At 39.3% G+C, this 19,057-nt stretch overlaps 5 protein-coding genes across 5 annotated transcripts; 1 reads left to right on the forward strand and 4 right to left on the reverse strand.

Annotated features, from left to right (window-relative positions):
- Window positions 1-124: 124 nt before the first annotated feature.
- LOC101304006 (E2F transcription factor-like E2FE-like) lies at window positions 125-3,307 on the reverse strand. Its single transcript, XM_004301235.1, has 11 exons — window positions 3,195-3,307; window positions 3,050-3,117; window positions 2,919-2,971; window positions 2,758-2,835; window positions 2,584-2,649; window positions 1,924-2,032; window positions 1,681-1,748; window positions 1,507-1,579; window positions 1,347-1,408; window positions 847-1,237; window positions 125-207 (listed from the first exon to the last, which is right to left on the reverse strand). The coding sequence occupies exons 1-11, from the start codon at window positions 3,305-3,307 to the stop codon at window positions 125-127; spliced, it is 1,164 nt and encodes a 387-aa protein (XP_004301283.1).
- Window positions 3,308-5,344: 2,037 nt separating this feature from the next.
- LOC101304294 (pentatricopeptide repeat-containing protein At1g74900, mitochondrial-like) lies at window positions 5,345-7,422 on the reverse strand. Its single transcript, XM_004301236.1, has one exon. The coding sequence runs from the start codon at window positions 7,420-7,422 to the stop codon at window positions 5,953-5,955; it is 1,470 nt and encodes a 489-aa protein (XP_004301284.1). The 3' UTR covers window positions 5,345-5,952.
- A 1,120-nt stretch (window positions 7,423-8,542) lies between these two features.
- Window positions 8,543-11,160, forward strand: LOC101301494 (anaphase-promoting complex subunit 8-like). The gene is made up of 4 exons (XM_004299544.1): window positions 8,543-8,680; window positions 8,752-9,058; window positions 9,435-10,685; window positions 10,802-11,160. The coding sequence occupies exons 1-4, from the start codon at window positions 8,595-8,597 to the stop codon at window positions 10,889-10,891; spliced, it is 1,734 nt and encodes a 577-aa protein (XP_004299592.1). The 5' UTR covers window positions 8,543-8,594; the 3' UTR covers window positions 10,892-11,160.
- Window positions 11,161-11,273: 113 nt separating this feature from the next.
- Window positions 11,274-12,686, reverse strand: LOC101301782. The gene is made up of 3 exons (XM_004299545.1): window positions 12,587-12,686; window positions 12,398-12,486; window positions 11,274-11,720 (listed from the first exon to the last, which is right to left on the reverse strand). The coding sequence occupies exons 1-3, from the start codon at window positions 12,611-12,613 to the stop codon at window positions 11,570-11,572; spliced, it is 267 nt and encodes an 88-aa protein (XP_004299593.1). The 5' UTR covers window positions 12,614-12,686; the 3' UTR covers window positions 11,274-11,569.
- Window positions 12,687-13,195: 509 nt separating this feature from the next.
- Window positions 13,196-15,793, reverse strand: LOC101302075. Its single transcript, XM_004299546.1, has 6 exons — window positions 15,161-15,793; window positions 14,916-14,967; window positions 14,733-14,819; window positions 13,960-14,024; window positions 13,702-13,857; window positions 13,196-13,586 (listed from the first exon to the last, which is right to left on the reverse strand). The coding sequence occupies exons 1-6, from the start codon at window positions 15,791-15,793 to the stop codon at window positions 13,533-13,535; spliced, it is 1,047 nt and encodes a 348-aa protein (XP_004299594.1). The 3' UTR covers window positions 13,196-13,532.
- Window positions 15,794-19,057: the final 3,264 nt, after the last annotated feature.

The raw sequence follows: 19,057 nt of genomic DNA on the forward strand, positions 1-19,057 counted from the left end.
AACATGGAGCATAGAGAAATGCATCCAACACGGGGGTGATCCCTTCTTTGTCGAGTCAACAATGAGAGCTGAAAAGAAGCAATTTCCTCAATCATCTGGGGCATGTAATAAAAATGGAGAAACATCAAGCTTGGATTGGCTTCTCAACAACTTCAGAGTACCATGACTTCCATGCTTCCATGTAATGAGAAAACAGCTCCTTCACAGCTGCAATGTAGATCACACAAAACCGTTGGATTAGTAATTTGCATCAAAAACTGTAGATCTATGTTGTAAAATTGTATTTAGATTGGGATTTCTGTGACTTGAGTGTTTTAGGGGTTGGGGCTTTTATATTCATATACCATCAAGTAGGATTTTCTTGTTGGCTAGCTCTATTTCCATACTGCGTTAGGATAGCCTATAAACTATCCCTACTGCAACCTAATGGAGGATACTTGAATCCGAAATCGATTAACAAATGGAAACCTAACTTCCCCTTGTTCTTGATCTTCTTCTCTCCCCTAGTCTCCCGTTCTGTTTATCTCTCTTTCCTGATCTCTCCTCTTTCTCCCAGTATTTCCTCCTTCTCCTACATCAAAAAGTGTCCGAGACTGATGATAATACACATCTTTTAAGAGAAAAACAGAGCTCTCAAGAGTAAAGATCCTCATCATTCATCTCTTGATACAATAAACACAAGTCAAGGCCTTTGTTGGTTTCCGGACGTGAATTTAAACCTAAAGAGTCCTGTATGCTGAAACTGAGTAGCTGACTTGTGATAAATGATATACAAAGCACCATTTACTACCCAAAATAAAAATAAAAATAAATTAGTGGACATTAAGCTGAAGCATAAGATGTTACCTTGATTCTGATACTGGGGACGGTAAGTAGATGAAAAATTGTCCCAGTCAACTTTCTTCATGTTGAAATTCCCAGCTCTGGCAATAGTGACTGGAGCAAAAGGACCAAACTGGTAGCTCTTTGTACCTTCTCTTGAATCCTCTGAATTGTTCTTATCAACAGTACGTACTATGCTCTCACGTTGCCTTACTGTACTCTCATGTTGCTTTTGTATCTGAGCTTCCAATTTCCCAGTAGTAGAAGATTCTCCTTTACCCCTCTTAGAACTGACATTTGTGATATCTGTTCCAAAAGCTCTTTTTCTAGACTCGTCTGAAGCTGAACTTGCGGCATCTTTTCCTCTCAATCCTAACCACTTGTATGCAGGCTTCCTTGTATCTGCTGTGTGGGTCTACATATTTTTGAACAAGGGCACAGTTTAGCTTGGCAGTACATTATACTAGAGGTTTAAGTAATGATGAATTCTAAAATTTCTCTATTATAAGTTCTATATGTTTTACCTTTTCAATCAGATTCATGGAGGACAAAACATTTGCAATATCATAAATCCGCCTTACTTTAGCTGCTTCATCAAGTAGAAAAAGGCAAGAGTTTCAGTTCCTTTTCAAGTTATATACACAAATATTCAAGAATAAACAAATGCAAGTACAGATTTCTTACTTCTCATTATAGATGCATTGTGTACATCCCCAAGTAATAACTTCGCAGCTTCATCAAGGGAGATGGATTCTACCTACAAGTTCATACATCACAATAAAAAATCACCCAAAATGACACAGTCAACTGATGAAGATTTTAATCAACTGAGCAAGTAACAATAAGCATTGAACTTACAGTGGAGCAGACAAAGAGCTTCACAAAATTCTGTGTAAGAAGTGCAAGAGACTTTTCCCTTCTATTATCTGCAAAAGTTAACCAAAACAAATTGTAGGATGTAAGAAAAACAACTTCATCAAGTTAGACCAAACCTAAAAGACAGCATAACACTGTAGGAATGAGTCATCAAACTACATGTGGCAATCCAAATTTGTTGTTCCAGAACCAAAATTTGTAGCACTGAGAAGAAACAAGACTTACCATTTTTCGAGTTTGCTGAAGATTTTGGATTTGCACCGGGATTCTCATTCTGACTCCCGGTCGCAGGACCACTCTCATCACCTTCCTCATCATCCGAACCCTGCGAACACTGTAAAATAAGAAACCACAATATCTTAATCACCAGAATCAAAAACCAAACCAAAAAGAAGTAAAAAAAATTATATATATATATGAGGGCCCTTCTACTAAGGGATCCCTTTTTTTTACATATATGAGGGATCAAGCATTAGATCTACTTTTCAATCACATTTTTCAATCTTAACTGTTCAGTTTTTAGGTCCTAATATATAGATCACTTCTGCAAAATTTCATCCAAATTGGTGATCGTTAAGGTGTTCAAAACTGCGAATTAAAATTATAGGCATGAACGGTTCAGGTTTGGCAGATTTGATCCATCAATTGATTTCAGTTAGTTCGAAGCCTTAACGATCACCAAATGGGATGAAATTTTACAGAAATGATCTACATATATACATCTAAATATTGAACGGTGGAGATGTTGATATGTGATTGAAAAGTTGGTCTAATGCTTGATCCCTCATATATGTCAAAAAAAGGGATCCCTTAGTAGAAGGGCCCTAATATATATGTACACACACACATATATCTCACAGTTAAAAGAACAATCCTTTCACTTACCTTTGGATCATCACTGCCCTGGAAATTTCCGTGGAAAGTATTGAAGTTCTCTTTCAGACCGGCTTCCTATCATACCCACCAAACCCAAAATCAATCCCACATTTCTCATAAAACACAAGAACAAAAATAAAAAAATCAGATCCGAATCTTCATCAACACTAAAAAAGCAAGTACCTTTAGCTCCTGCAAGGTATCTGGGATTGCCCCAAACCCTTTCCAAGAATATTGATTCTTCGCCTTTCGCGCAAGAACCTGTAATCAAAAAAAAAAAAACCTCAATTTGGCCCAAATAAACCCCACCCCAAATTTCATAATTATAACAAAAAGAAACTGACCCCAACGCTCTCAAGAACATTAACGATATCGTAGATCCGCCGCCTCTCAACTCCTGCACATTTTCCCACAGACATCAGATCCCCAAATATCGACCGCCGCAAAATTTCAATATTACAGAAAGAAATTAAACCTAATTTTGAAGCGGCGTCGTCTAGGCCGACGGAGGTGACGCCTTCGCGGTCGTACAATGAGATGAAACTGCAATTCAAAGATTCCAGAAATGTGAACAAACCAATCAGAAAAAAACAAAATTGAAGAGAGAGAAAGGGATGTACTTGGAGCATAAGAGGCCGAGAGACTTCTGCTTCCGGCTGTACGAGTGGTGCCTGGTGGAAGTGGTCTCCGGTTGTGTCGGCGGCGGCGGAGGCGGAGGTGCGGCGGGGTCCATGGTTGTTGGTGTTGAGAAATGGAGGGAATTGAGGTGGAGGAGTGAGATTAATAGAGGACCGTTAAGGCGGGGGAGGGTTTTAGGGATTTGAAAATTGAGGGGGTGTTGGGTTTTTAGGGATCTGAAAGAGGGAGAGAGAAGAAGAAGAAGCCGCCAAGAAAGAGATGGTTTTTGGTTTCAAATGTTTGAATGAGCGGGAAAATCTAACGCTTATTTTGGATTTATTCGGGTTTTTTGCCGGGCTTTGCTTCGGCTCCCGCTTTTTGGTTTCCAAATATTAATTGGGCCGGGTTAATGTGTTTTTTTATACATTGACGGAAATTTTCACTTTTAGCAAGTGTTTTTTGAGTTGTTTTTTCCTTCTCTTTTTGGCATTTGATTTGTTTCTACTTTATCCATTTGTGACTTTATTATTCAATTTCATCAACACAATTGTTATTTTGTAACACCAATAGAGCGATTGGAACTTGGAAACATGGTGGTACAAGTGTATCTACAAGTACTAAGAAATCTTAGTCATTCAGTTTAATCTAGTTGTTCACATGGCAACAACAACAACACCAACAACAAAACACTAAAAAAAAAAAAAAAACCTAAAAGTTAAACAAAAAGTTTCATTACTTCAGACTTAATAATAATAACAAATCATTAAATACTGGTAATTAGTATCATCTTAAGTTCCTCACTACATTGATAAATATCGTTGTACAACTTATGAAATGTTCTTAATCTGATCGACTGTCGATTAGCCTAGTATCTCACTCTCGTACCTTATGTGTCTTACGATCATAAAAGCTTTAGAATTTTTTTTCTCAAGCAACTAATATGACATTGACTAGTCATTTACTATAATTTGGAGACCTATGATTGACTAGTCATTTACAAGATATGAAATCCTACCCCATTTCTCAAGTGCTATAACATCATAGCAATATTTTTCATTTGGTTTCATGTCGGAAACACATTCATACAAGATTAGATCTATTATTGCTTTCTGGTTATTGCCTTATGAGCTGAGATCTGTAGTCAATTGTACCCTAAGTCTAATCGGACTAGATTTCCAATTTCTCTAGCTTAGTTCACAAAATCACTTATCATTTTTAACCACTCTTTAATTTCCTCTAATACCTGACATAATTTCTCATTTACCCAAATGCTAGAGCTCCCTTTCAAGTGTGAAGTATAGAATAATTATTATCATAACAACTGGTATAACAGTATATCAAACATGAAATCACACTCTATACTGTGGAGCCTTAAAAACACAGTTTCTATTCTACAACATCATAACGACTATATGACAATTAGGCCCGGTCTTGATTTCAGAACATGCATTAGATAACTGTTTTTGGATAACAGAACTGTGTAAATTTCTGTAAAAGATAAGATTTTGGATTAATGTTTAAGCAAAATAATGCAATAATGTGGTATGGTAGTTCAAGTTCAACATTCCATATTCTCGTCTATCTCTGAGGTTTCTGTTAGCATCGTTCTCACCAAAAACCAAATATGTTACTGATGTAAATTCATGACCTCATCTCATGCTCCTTTCAACAAACTATCCGTGGATGACCTTGTGGATGACCTTATTCTTGTCTATCTGTGGATGACTTTCTGTTGATGAACACAATCTTTGTATCAAACATATCGTAAACATATACTTGATCACAAAGCTCAATGTCTATTCACTAAGGTCGAGGACCAGTTACTATTGCCAGAATATATGTGTAGAGTCAGAACTGATGAAATTGATCTTCTAACATTATTCCAAGCTTCTATCTAACTCATGTATGCCGCTTGAAATTGAACTTAAGTCTGATTTGCTTTACTTCAGAAATGTGGTACTGACAGTATGATCTTCTAAAGAGAAGTACAGTAATCAGTGAAGAACCACAATTTAACTAGCTTGTCAGTTCAATGAGCGACACTTTCAGCTTCACGACTACTAGAACTCCAACTAACCTGGCAAAATTGCATCTGAACAATGAGTAGGTACATCCCCTCCCCCCATTTGCCTCCCTCAACATTTCCCTGTAAGTCGTTGCCACATTCCAGTTTGAGACCAGCAACAACAACAGAAGCTACACAGCGTCAATTGCTATTGTGGATGCGATGGTGGACGAGGCCAGCAGAAATAAAAACTCCAGAGAACATCATGCATGATAACATCACTCATCAAAACCAATCCTTGTTCTGACAAGTTAAACAGGATGGAACAAGCTTCTGTTGAACCTTGATGAGCACGAAGCACTGCAAGCAATCATGTCTTCTTCTTTACTTCTTTGTTTTACTAATTAAGCCAATGACACTCATGACTTGTTCTCCCGCACATGGTACTTAATCTCCCAAACACTGGAAGATGGTCATCAGGGATTTATAACCCTCAAATTGGGTGCTACATATCTACCTCGTTCAATACTAGTTTACAAGTATAGCCAGATCATTCTAAATACTAGTTTACAAGTATAGCCAGATCATTTTAAATACTGTAATGGGACAGCACAGAAGAAGGTTTTGCACATAAGATCGAGCGTGACTCCTCAATCTTCAACATGAATGGGAAATCCCTTTCGAGCGGTAACGGGGTTTATCCAATGACCATTTCATATCTTCGTAATTCAAGTCTTTGTGAATTCTGACATGGTTTATAATCTGACCTGACGGGGAAGACGGCCACATCTGCTCTGCGATCTGAGAATCTCTTTTGCAAAACCTTGATTACCAGTTAACAAAAGCCCGTCCAGAACCTTATTAAAGGTGTATTTCCGGGGCAAAAATCCTCTATCAACCATCTCAATTAGCAACTTCCCTGCCACTAACAAATCTTCGGGTTTCTTCCTCACAAACATGGCACTTATCAACACATTGTATGTATCCAAATTAGGCAAGCACTCTCCCTTACCCATCTTCTCAAACACATCCAACGCCTTATCAATCTGCCCATCATCACAAAAGTAACGAATCACAACATTATACGTCTGAACATTCGGCTCACAATCATCATCCTTCATCCTCTCCATCAACTCCATCCCGCTGTCCATATTACCAGCATGACACAGCCCTCTAACCAACACATTATAAGTCGTCACATTAGGCACGTAACCCTTACTCACCATCTCCTCAAAAACCACCACCGCATTCTCCACGCTATCCTTCTTACACAAAACCTGAATCAGCGCATTGTAAGTCGCAACCGAAGGAAGCACCCCCTCCTCAACCATCCCATCAAATATCTTCCTCACCTTCTTAATCTCCCCCAAAACACCAAACCCATGAACCAGAGTGGTATAAGTAACAACATCAATCTCACATTTCCTCCTCTTCATCTCCCTAAAGAATTCCCAAGCCTCCTTAACCTGTCCAGCTCTAAGATACCCTTTAAGCATTATGTTATAAGTAACCAAACTCGGCTCGATTCCTCTCTCCACCATCTCCCTCAAAACCTCTAACGCCTTGGGAGTCCTCTTAATCAAACACCACCCATTAACAATCACATTATAACTAACACAATCAGCTCTAAACCTCCCCCTAAACACCTTAAACAAATTGTAAGCCTTTTCGACACGCTTAGCTTTACAAAGCACATCAAGAACAGTATTGAAAGAATTCAAATCCTGAGGGCAGCCATGTTCATGCATCGAAAGAAACACCTTGACAGCTCTATCGGGTTTCCCGGCGGCGACGTACCTCTCGGCGATGATGGCGAAGGTTCTCGGAGCCGGGCCGACCCGGAGGGCGCGCATTCGGGCGACGAAGGCCCAGAGGGACTTGTAGTCGCGCAAGCGGCCGGCGATGTCGACGGCGTGGTCGTAGGAGGAGGAGGAGTGGGTGTAGGTGGGGTGGCGGTCGAGGGTTTTGAAGAAGAGGAGGGCTTTGGGGCCATGGTTCCAGAGGCGCTTGAGGGTTTTGTTGACGGAGTCGGGGGTCCAGTGGATGTTCGGGTCGTGGAGGATCCGGGTTAGGGATTGCGGGTCGGATTTGAGAATAAGGGCGGCAAAGGCGGCGTCTTGAGGCGGTTGTGATGGCGGTGAAGTGGTTAGGTTGTGATGAGATGGAATTGAGAAAGTGGGTTTTGGGTGTTTCTGTGATGGAGCTGTGCGGAGGAGAGTGTACATTTTCTGGGGCGGTTATATTTTCCGGTCAGCCCAAAACCCTTCGGGCTCGAGAACTATTAAAGTACTTTCTTTCTTTTTTTCGATTAAATAGAAACAAAAAATTTGAGTAAATAATTTGATAGTGTGTTCAATGCAACTTTAGGGAGAATAAATTTAAATTTTCACACAATATCAAGTGAAGTTTACCACACAACTAATCAATTCAATCATCAGATAGTTTCGACCAGGTTAGATGGAAGATATGTAATGACATATTCTAGCTAGCTTGAGCTATTTATGTATTGGGACGATATTCATTTAAAATTGAATTTTATGCTTGCATCTAATTTACAAAGTCTCATCACATATTCTTGCTAGCCTGAGCTATTTATATACTGAGATGATATTCATTCAAATGGATTTTATTAACTACATTCAACTTGCAAAGTCCCATCGCTTGATAACTTGTGTTGTATTTTTATAAATAGTTGGTTAACAATGTGTCGTACACAAGTTTGTTTATACTAGATAATTGAATTCCTATTAAGGTGAATTGTGAAATGTTATATATCATTTTTTACATTCATCTTTTCTTATAAAGAATTTAATAGATGCTCAATTTTTAAATAGAATTAGAATATTAGGTTTATCCTGCATATGAACTATCTCAACTTTGATTTTTGTCGTTAATTTGTTGTTATATAATGTGTGTATCTAACAATATCCAATTATTCGTACTTGTGGTGTAAGTTTATATCTTTGATTATGTGCTATCAATCCTGAACTCCATGAATTACTAGTTCACTACATGAATACCTACGGCTCTATGCATGAATATAATGAACAAAAATGTTCAACTGACCATCAACTGACCAAGATTACATTGCTCACATATCGATGGACGCTTCCCTAAGTTTAAATAGGACCAGATTGCAAATATCAACTAAACACAAACCAAAAAGCGTAAATAGTGAAACGAGAGAAACCATAGTGCAAAATGTTAGAAGCAAACAAACTAAAAACCTACCGATAGGACCAGTCCACCTCACCATTTTCGATTTCGCTCTTTTTTGAATCTATCTGGGCGCGGGGGGTCGTTCACTGAGCTCCGTCACTCACGGCGCACGTTATAGACAACCGCCGCCAACGCCGCATGTCAAATCCAACCGTCGCCGCCGAGTAACGCCCAATCGATGAACTTGAAAGACAACTACCGCATCGAGCTTCGCGCCGCGATTCGCCAGCTAACCGATCGTTGTCTCTACGCCGCGTCCAAATGGTAAACCCTAAATCCCCAAATTTCCCAACTCTGCTCCAAAACCCTAAACCCTAATTGAACCAATTTTGTAGGGCGGGAGAGCAATTGGTGGGCATCGAGCATGACCCGGCCAAGTTCACGCCGGCCAACACCAGATTCCAGCGCGGCAGCTCCAGCATCCGCCGCAGATTCCGCACCACTGACGTCATCTCGACGCCGATTGCCGGCGTGTCATATGTGTCGACTCCGATTATGGAGGAGGACGAGATTGTGGACGGCGATTTTTACCTGCTTGCCAAGTCTTACTTTGATTGCAGAGAGTACAGAAGAGCTGCTCATGCTCTTCGTGATCAAGGCGGTAAAAAATCAGTCTTTTTACGCTGCTATGCTCTTTACCTGGTTAGTTACTTCAAGGTTCTCTTCTTTTTTTCGTTTCAGATTTATGTGTTACCATGTATTGTGCATTTACTAATCCCATTTATGTGAGTTGGTTTTGATTCAATTATTGCATTAAAGACTGCTGCTTGATGAGTTCTGCAACAAATTTAAACAGGAGTGGTTCAGTTCCGAGTGATTAGGGTGTAAGATCCAGAAATTAGATCATACAGTAGATTTGGAGTAAGAGCAGCTTCGATTCCGTAATTAGGAGTTCTATTAGACTTCTACAGTTTGGTTTCATGATATTTGATAGATAGTTTTTAGTTAAAATTTTGTAGGTTTCTTATATTGATACTTATAGTTGTATGTACTTCTTTGTTTTAATTGCTTAATGAAGGCTGGAGAGAAGCGAAAAGAGGAAGAATTGATGGAACTTGAGGGACCACTAGGAAAGAGCGATGTTGTGAATCGTGAACTGGCTTCTATCGAGAGGGAGTTATCGACTATTAGGAAAAATGGTACAATTGATCCTTTTGGACTGTACTTGTATGGCCTCGTGCTGAAAGAGAAAGGCAATGGGAACCTCGCTCGTACAGTTCTTGTGGAGTCTGTTAATAGCTACCCTTGGAACTGGAATGCCTGGTTAGAGCTGCAGTCCTTGTGCGCTACAGTTGACATCTTGAACAGCCTTAGTCTCAATAATCATTGGATGAAGGAGTTTTTTCTAGCCAATGCTTACCAAGAACTAAGAATGCACAAAGAGTCCTTGTTGAAATATGATTATCTACATGGCATTTTTGGTTTTAGCAATTACATTCAGGCTCAGATTGCAAAAGTCCAGTACAGTTTGAGGGAATTTGATCTAGTTGAAGGAATTTTTGAAGATCTTCTCAGGAATGACCCTTATCGAGTGGAGGACATGGATATGTATTCCAATGTGTTATATGCAAAGGAATGTTCATCGGGACTGAGTTACCTTGCCCATAGAGTATTTATGACAGATAAATACAGACCTGAATCTTGTTGCATCATTGGGAATTATTACAGCTTAAAAGGGCTGCATGAGAAAGCAGTTCTGTACTTTAGGAGGGCACTCAAACTGGATAGAAATTATTTATCTGCTTGGACCCTTATGGGTCATGAATTTATTGAGATGAAAAACACGCCAGCTGCTGTTGACGCTTATCGGCATGCTGTAGATATAAATCCGAGTGATTATCGTGCTTGGTATGGATTAGGACAGGCTTATGAGATGATGGGTATGCCCTTTTATGCTCTTCATTACTTCCGGAAATCAGTATTTTTACAGCCAAATGATTCTCGGTTATGGATTGCCATGGCTCATTGTTATCAAACTGATCAGCTGAATATGATTGATGAAGCAAAGAAGTGTTACAAAAGGGCAGCAGATTGTAATGACAGGGAATCAATTGCCCTGAACGCCCTAGCTAAGCTATATGCTGAGGAAGGACGTATAGAAGAAGCAGTTTATTACTACAAGAAGGATCTAGAGAGGATGGAAGATGAAGAGAGGGAAGGACCTAACATGGTTGAAACACTCTTCTTTCTTGCTAAATACTTCAGAGAGCAGAAAAAGTTTGAAGAAGCAGAGGTCTACTGTACCCGTCTTATGGATTATGCCGGCCCAGTGAGTTATAATTCTCTTTCTTTTATATCCTTAACCAAAATATATGTAACCCCCTGCTATGAGTTTTGAAATTATGAGTCAGTAAGTAATTTTTATTTCTTTGTCCATCACTGCAGGAAAAGGAAAGAGCAAAAAGTTTACTCCGCGGAATTAGAATGGAACAAACTGGTGCTCCTTTCATGGATATTGAGCGCTTTCCTCCTTGATTTCTTGTCAGGACATATTACATCGATCAACTTCATGAGCGATGGGAGTTGCAGTTGAGCATAGTCTCTTCTCATGTATGATTTAGTAACTGCTATGCTGAAGGTTTATTGGTCTGATTGCTGCAGAAAGTTCAAGCCAGCTCTAGCACTCTAGTCTTGTCTAGTCTTCTAGGACAAAATTTAACTTCAAAAGCATTCCCTTCTCCCTGTTGTGGTTTTTCTTGCCTTGAGCTGTTTTTATAAGCCTTACTGAATTGTAATCAGAAACTATTATTTTGATCATTATTTGATTATCTTCTGTGTGGTCTGAACTTCATCTGTTGCCTATTGACATTTGCATACTGGTGACGCTAGAATACAATTACAAAGATCAGGTAAAGCGTAGGAGTACCAAATTTTAACTTGAATTTTTCAAAAGAGGTCAGAAGCATAGCCAAAGAACAATACTTCCATATGAAGTCTATCAGCAACCAACAACAATATGAATTCACGCTTAAGGAAACATTCACCATTGAAATCCAAATTCACGTTTACATAATCATCACCCATTGAATTTATTTCCGTTGTTTACCCAAGACAACCGGGTTAAATTTAACACAACCACTTCAGTTCCAGTTGCCAAAAGCAATTTCAAAGTCACCATCCCTGATGATTTCCCCCTTCGCATTATGATTACAATCATTTAGCTGGGTCAGCGAAGAAGCTGTTGATGCCTGGCATGATTTCCGGGGACCTGTTGCGGACAAATTTCCTCAGCATATGCTCCTGATACTTTTCTCCCTCAGCAAAATTATCCAGTACTCCAGCAGCCCTGTTCACCTTGGACACTCTGATCCAGTAATAGAGAGAAAAAGACAGTATCATACGTCATTATGACATCCATGATAACTACGAACAAAAGGATCATTCAGATGTTTACACCATCAAGTTCATAATTTGATACTCATTAAATCCCTCTTTTTTAGTTTCATGACCGTATTTCATCAAACACAGATTACCTACACTTAGAACACCACACATGCTCATTAGTTGATTGAACCTATTCGAATGGCTAGGTTGCTTGTGAACTCATTTCCGGTGAACTGGCAATCTGATCATGTTTCTAAATACTAAACATACATGTACACACAAGGTAAATCTATTTCCAACAACACGAGAAGTCAAATCCCCTATTCTTTTGGTCTCATTTCATCTACTCAGCCTCTCTAATCAGTAATCTTGGAGCACCAGATCAGCTCAAGTTTAGGTTAACATCAAAAATCCAAAATAAGCCCACAAATTTTGCAACATAAACAAAAATAATAATGGGTTTTTCTAATACTAGTGTCACTTAAGCATTTCAGCTCTGAAAGTCAGCAAACCAATCTTCCACAAAAAAGGAAATCAAACCCATTAAAGCAATCAAATTAAAGCAACAAGCTTTGAAGACCAAATTTCCATATACGGGTATAAAAGTACAACAATACGTATATGTGTACATTTAAGGGGAGAGAAAGAGAAACAGACCTGACTTCAGGGTTGATACACATATGGCGGACCATACTGAACCCACAGATCCCGACGGCAGCTCCGACGGCCAAGAATAGCGGGTAAACCTTCAAACACAGCAAAACGACGCCGGATTAGCACACAAAGACAGAAATCAAAGCCGATAATAGCAAAAGAGAAATCAGAGGGGTAGATCTGACGGCGTACCTCAGGCCTCAACCACCGGCTAGCCATGGATTGAGATGAACGGAGAAAATCGAGAGCTTTTGGTAATGCGAGAAGAAGAAACAAGACTGAGCTGAGCTGAGCCACCAAACTTATCCCTGTAGTTTTTTATTGCAATGGTTGCGTTTGATTGGCCCACTCGCTGCGAATCAGTAGTGGACACGTCACTAAGTTAGCGTCCCAAGGTCTCGGTTATGTAGTTTTATAATAGGAAAATGATATACTATGGGCGCCGTTCCGAGTCTTGGCACTGTTAATGCAACGACACCGTTTCAGTTTTAGTTTTTAATCCAAAGTTAAGAAGCGAGATTAACCATTTTCAATTTTCAGGCAACCGAGGCTACCGGTGTTAATTAGCGCCTCCGCCAGTAAAGGAACCCCTAATCCAAGTTCAAATTAGTGCAACTTCCCCTAATCCAACTTCAAATTAATGCATAGTTAAAACATTTCATTCGTGTTAAGTTACGCACTCCGAAATCTATTGTATGCTTTTCAACTAGGGTGTTCATATTAAGTTTTCAGGAACCTTGAAGAGAACTGAGAACTCTATGATCTGCAGAGCCGAGTAGGATGTTAGAAAATATAATACAGGAAGCCAAATCTAAAGAGTCCAAGACCGCTGCAATGAGAGACAAATTTTCTGGCTTCTGTAAGCATGCTGCTTTGAGCGGAAAAAACAATCACTAGTTATATGGCATGATTGAAACTATTGGCCCTGTGCAGTTTTTGTGGGAGATAGAAGCTTCTTTCTTGTTAATTTCAATGGATTTGATGCCTCCACTGCGAAAGTTCATATGAAAACGGAATGCTGAAAGCACAGATTCACAATACTCCCTTGGCCACAGTTTCTGACCCCAACCATTGGCTCGTCAGTGATTTAGAATCAGGTCAGGTCGTCATCAATAACCTCTTCCGCTATCCATCTTTGTCAATTGTTGTGGCGTATACGATCACGCCACGAACCTTGTTTTTTAGCAAGTACCTACAAAACCATGGTAACAGTTAATTCAAATCCTCTCCACATACCCATTATATGATTTATATCCCTTAATACCACAAGTCCATCATTTTTTGGCCTAGCAGTATAATTGAATTACCTTCTCGCTTAAGAGGCTTGGAGGCTCACTTTCTTTGCAGTCCTTACTATCATTCTCTGCCTCAACCTCACCGTTTATCATAATGGATGGTCGATTATCTGATGCACCAAACATTGCCTCATCATGAGCAGCTTTGATCCGCTCCTCCCTTTTTGTCTTTTCATAGAATGAGTAACATTAGTAACAAACCACATTTTCTAAAAACAATTAAACTGGAACTTAAAATAAGTATGACAGAAACAGACAGTAGAAAGATACCTCATATGCTGAAAACCGAAAGCTTTTGCCAATGTGATTGACGAGTGCTGCATCGTCTTCAGCAACTATAAAGAAAAAAAAGATTTACAGTTACTAACATTATTACTATAAAGTCTATAATGAGTCGCAAACTTGCAACATACAATCTAAATAGGTCAACTTGGCAGTATAATTGATTATTGAGTCGAAAGTCAAGAATGAGCTACTTAATGATACATTTCTTTCTCATCCAGCCTATGATAATCAGTTGACAATACTCTGCAAACTGTGCAGAAAATTAGAATTCTAATCCTGGATAACTAACATGCAACATATCTATATGACCAGGCTGGAATCACATTCCACCATACAATATAGTTTGCCAGAGTGTGATCAACGTTTCTGATAACTAGCTTTGGTGGCACAAAGGTCATGCTTTCTGTTAATGCTAGTCTAGTTTAGACTAATTTACACAAAACTTGAGCTTACTTACTAAACCACTATCCTCTCAAAAACTTGATCTCATTTACCATAGGATTAGCTCCCAAAACGTGATGTATGAGAGCAAGTTATACAATCTTCATCACAGGAGCTGCTGATAGTTTATATTTACTCATGTCTGAGAGACGTGAAACTTATGTAGAACATGGATAACAAGAAGAGAGAACAGTTACGAAGCCAACGAATTAAATTTACATGTCCCAACTCCTAACTTACACTAAACAAAATTTCCAGAAAAGAAATCTGAAATATTTACTTTCTAGTAAACAACATGGCATGGTTATATTGATTACCTTCAATTTCATCATCGTCAAGTGGTGCATGTTTATCAAAATCAAATCTTTCCCAACCATCCATGCCTTTGGTTGTGTCCTTCTCAGCTGCATTTAACAAATTATGGTGATTAGTTTGCACAGCTCTAAGCAAACGCAAACATTACAGATTAACACATTCCACAGACACGAGCGGAGACTCACCAGTTTCAGCAAGTTGGAGTTTCATCTTTGCTTTTACTCTCTCGGCTGCAGACTGTTCAAAACACAATTACAGATTGTATCACACTTCAAATTCTCAGAGCCAAAACTATACTAATAAACACACACAATGTTTGCATAACTCTACTGGCGCATAATGTGTGATCATTTCAATCCGAAAAAATAAGCTTCAAATTCATTATTGCACTCCTAAAACTTCAAACAAATAATTCAACACAGAATCATACCATTTTGTCATAGCCTTGAATCAATTTCTGATAGTCATGACCACCACTCCTCTCCTTCTCCAATTTACCTCTGCTCTTCTCCAAACCCCTCTCCCTAGGTGGCGACGAGCTCCGGCTCCGGCTCCTCCGCCGCTCATTTCTCCGATTCCGAGGAGACCGACTCCTTCGTCTCCTGCCTCCGTCGTCAGATTCACTTCCAGACCTGCTCCTTCTCCTCCTCCTTCTCTCTCTATCTCTATCACTGTGTCTCTCTCTGCTCCTACTCCGATGCCTCGAATGCCTCTCTCTGCTTCTACTCCGCTTCCTCGAATCCCTATCCCTCTCCGAAACCCTAGGCCGCCGCTTCTCCTCCTCTCCGGCCAGCTCCTCCGGCTTCTTCCTCTTCAGCTTGCTCTGAATCGACTGAATCTGCGCCTGCTTTTCGAGCTCCGACGTCTTGCTAGGGCTGGAGGCCTTGACGAATTTGCTCATGAACGAAGACGAGGAACTATACGCCAGCGCCGAGCCGCGCGCGGGGGCATTTTCGGAGTCGGACTTGGCCGAAGAGAAGCCGAGGCCTTGTTTGAACCTGGCGGCGCCCTCGCCGCGCCGGGTTAGGTCTTCGTAGTACGCCGCCGCTTTCGCTTCCTCCATTTTTCGACGACGGTATGGGAACTTTGGCGCCGTGCCCAACTCGGTGGCGGTCCTTTTTGACTGTTACCAGCTTAACGACGTCGTTATGGTTTGGGCTTGGGATACTTAACATACAGATGGGACAGTGGCCCATACGGGAATGAGAACTTTAAGGCCCAAGACTCGAGTCGTAAATTTTTTTTATTTTTTATTTTATGTGAAATCCATACACCCACTTTTCATTTTCAGTAATCATTATTATATAAAGACAAAATTTAAGTCATTAAAAACAAAATTTAAGCTACTAAAAAAAAAAGTGAGTGTGTGGATTTTAGTTTTTCAATGGTGAACTAAAAGAACATAAAAGTTACAAAGAAAATCCTCTAATATGAAAATCAAAATTGAATGCAGGAGAAACATAAAGAGGGAGACTTTGATGCCAGCTTGCACTGGATGTCAAATGGCTAAGATTTGCAAGAGCGTTAGTAAGAAATTTAGTTCTTACCAAATATGTCAAAACTCAAGTTAATCAAATAAAGTGGGTGTCAAATACCATTGAAAATAGTCTTAATTCTTCAAGGAATGGTGCAAACTCTGTTAATAGCATCTATAAGGATCTTAAAATCTCCTTTTCCTTTTTGTAACTCAGAGTCGATGTGATTGTTAAATGCATCGAGTTGGTGTTGAGTCACTCAGCATGACTTATTAGATATAAATTGGAAACACAACAAATAAACACTCGTTATTGATTTGCCCCACTTGCTTCCCAATCCAGGTCCTATAACATGTGAGTTGGCTACCTTGTTCTTTTCTTTCCCAAACTTGGGAAAGCAATATAACTACAACTAGTGGTTCAATAGATATAGCAACCAGATCTTTGTGCGGAGGAGTCAGCCGGACGTGACCTAAATCCAATTCAATCCCCAAATTAAGTAACAATCCAATCCCTTAATCTCTATCAAATCCCTTGCTCTAAAGTCGAGGTACTTGTTCTCGGTGATTTTCAGTGCGGCGACATCGAGCTCTGGCTGCTCTGAAGTAGACAGAGCTTCGGTTTTCTGCGGCTCCTCCGGCGGATCATCCTCCTCGTCGGCCCAACGTTTTACCTCGGGCTTCGCCGGCGGCGGGGACGCAATAGTGGCGGACTCGGCAGAAGGAGTTTCGACTGGTGGCGTCATTGTTGCTGCGTCGGTCTCGGCCATGTAGGGCGGTAAAAGATGAAGTTTGGATCGGAGTCGAGCGCAGGGGGTTCTGAGTTTTGGGTGGCCTTGGATTTGGGTAAATTTTGGGTACCCATGGGTATTACCCATACCCATAAAAAAAAAACCAATGGGTAGTTTTCAATTACCCATTACCCAGAAAAAATACCCATACACAACACTCATCCTCAGAATTTAATACCCAAACCCGTAGGTTTTAATGCCAACTTTAGTTGATACTCATGAATTTAATATTTGTGACCTTAAACTTTGAGTTTGTCACCAGTTAATGGACATTTTCACTTGAAAGGAAATAATAGACATTTAAACGCATTTTTATTCATGGTCATAATAAGACAGTCTTCTTATCATTAGGAGGAGAGAAAAAACTATTATCATTTGAATAACGGCGTGAATTTGAGTGGAATGTATTCACCAGGTCTAAAGTTTTAAGCTCCTGAAAATTGAAGATTATACAAGTCCTATAATGTTTTATGATATTATGTTGATCATCAATGAAAATTTACATATGGTAGCTACCAAAGATCATTAAGGACTGTATGATGCAATACCACGTTTCATTATGAATGTCGACAAAGCATATTATTGGCCAATTGGATAGAGGCAATTCCAATTAAACTGAATATCTAAAACGTGATAAGATATTTAGACCTTTAATCCTACATGATACAAAAGGGTATAATCACAGTGAAAATAAATCACTATGACACAATGTCTACAAGAGACATGGGGATTACGAATATTTTTTCTTATACGTGACAATTTTCTGTAAGTACAGTGTTACATATAATTATCAACGAGAGACTTACGGCAGTTGTCATCGTATATTATGAGGATCTTAAAAGACTTTGCTAAAGGTAAAATCCCAAAAGTAAAGCATCATTATAAGCGTATCGCTTATAAAATCCTTAAATTATCCAAGTACATGAATGATTCGAACGTAAATCGATTCAAGAATACTTGAGAGAGTCTGAATGTGAATTCCTCATCGCCTAAGGGAAATGACGTGATGTGCCTTATACATGCAAACAAAATTCCCATTAGTGAGATGTGTCTTGGGTTAGAACCCAAGAAGAAAGCCATGAGGGGGAGGCCCAAAGGCGAGCATATCTCGTTGTGCTGGGCTGTTAAACTAAAGTTAACTCATGCAATCGATAGTCTAAGGCTAGCTCATGTATACTTGTTCTGTTATAGTTAACATGATCAAAATTGCCTCAATAAGTATTATGATTGGGCTACAAAACGAAATTCGGATTATATTGCTACATATTCTAACTTTCGTGTAATTATGAATTGCTTAGAGCTCTTAAAGAGCTTATACGAGATGCATCAATAAACAAAGATATTGATATGAGTGGCTAGATATGCCATGATGATCTTCCAATGGTTTGAATCATACATAGTAATGTGTTAATTAACTTCTATTGCTTAGTTATTACAGTGTATGAATTTGAACATGTGAGGTTGTTTCTAACATTACTAATTAAATGAGGTAAGACCTATTAAATTGTATAGCTCTCTTGGTATTACTTTCACTTTGCAGGTACGAAAATCTTGTGATGAGAGTTATACAAAACAAACAAAATCTCACTTCAGTGATAGACAAATCAAACTGCTATTTACGGTACATAAAGTTTGCAACAATCAGGGGGAGAATCTCATCAGGAGGAGCATCCAGAAGTATGCTACCTAGAACATATGTGTGTTGCACTCTTTTTCTCCTTCGACCAGGGTTGTTTTTTCCCATAGAGTTTTTATTACCTAACAAGGTTTTTAACGAGGCAACACTAAGCGCGTCCAACATCATATTATTGATGGACATCCAAGGGGGAGTGTTGTAAATATTTACAATCAAGTGTCTGTTCATTCATCTTTCGAGGACTTATAGGCAATATCTTAATAGTATAAAGACTTATAATGTAATATCTACCTCTATACAAAGGAGGCATATGAGACATAATAAGATGTTTTTCTTTCTCTCCCTACATTTTGTTCTTCTCTTTTCTGTATGTCTTATTCTTAGTTTATATATATATATATATATATATATATATATATATTACTA

This window comes from Fragaria vesca, linkage group LG5 (genome assembly GCF_000184155.1).
Source record: "Fragaria vesca subsp. vesca linkage group LG5, FraVesHawaii_1.0, whole genome shotgun sequence".
Classification (NCBI taxonomy): domain Eukaryota; kingdom Viridiplantae; phylum Streptophyta; class Magnoliopsida; order Rosales; family Rosaceae; genus Fragaria; species Fragaria vesca.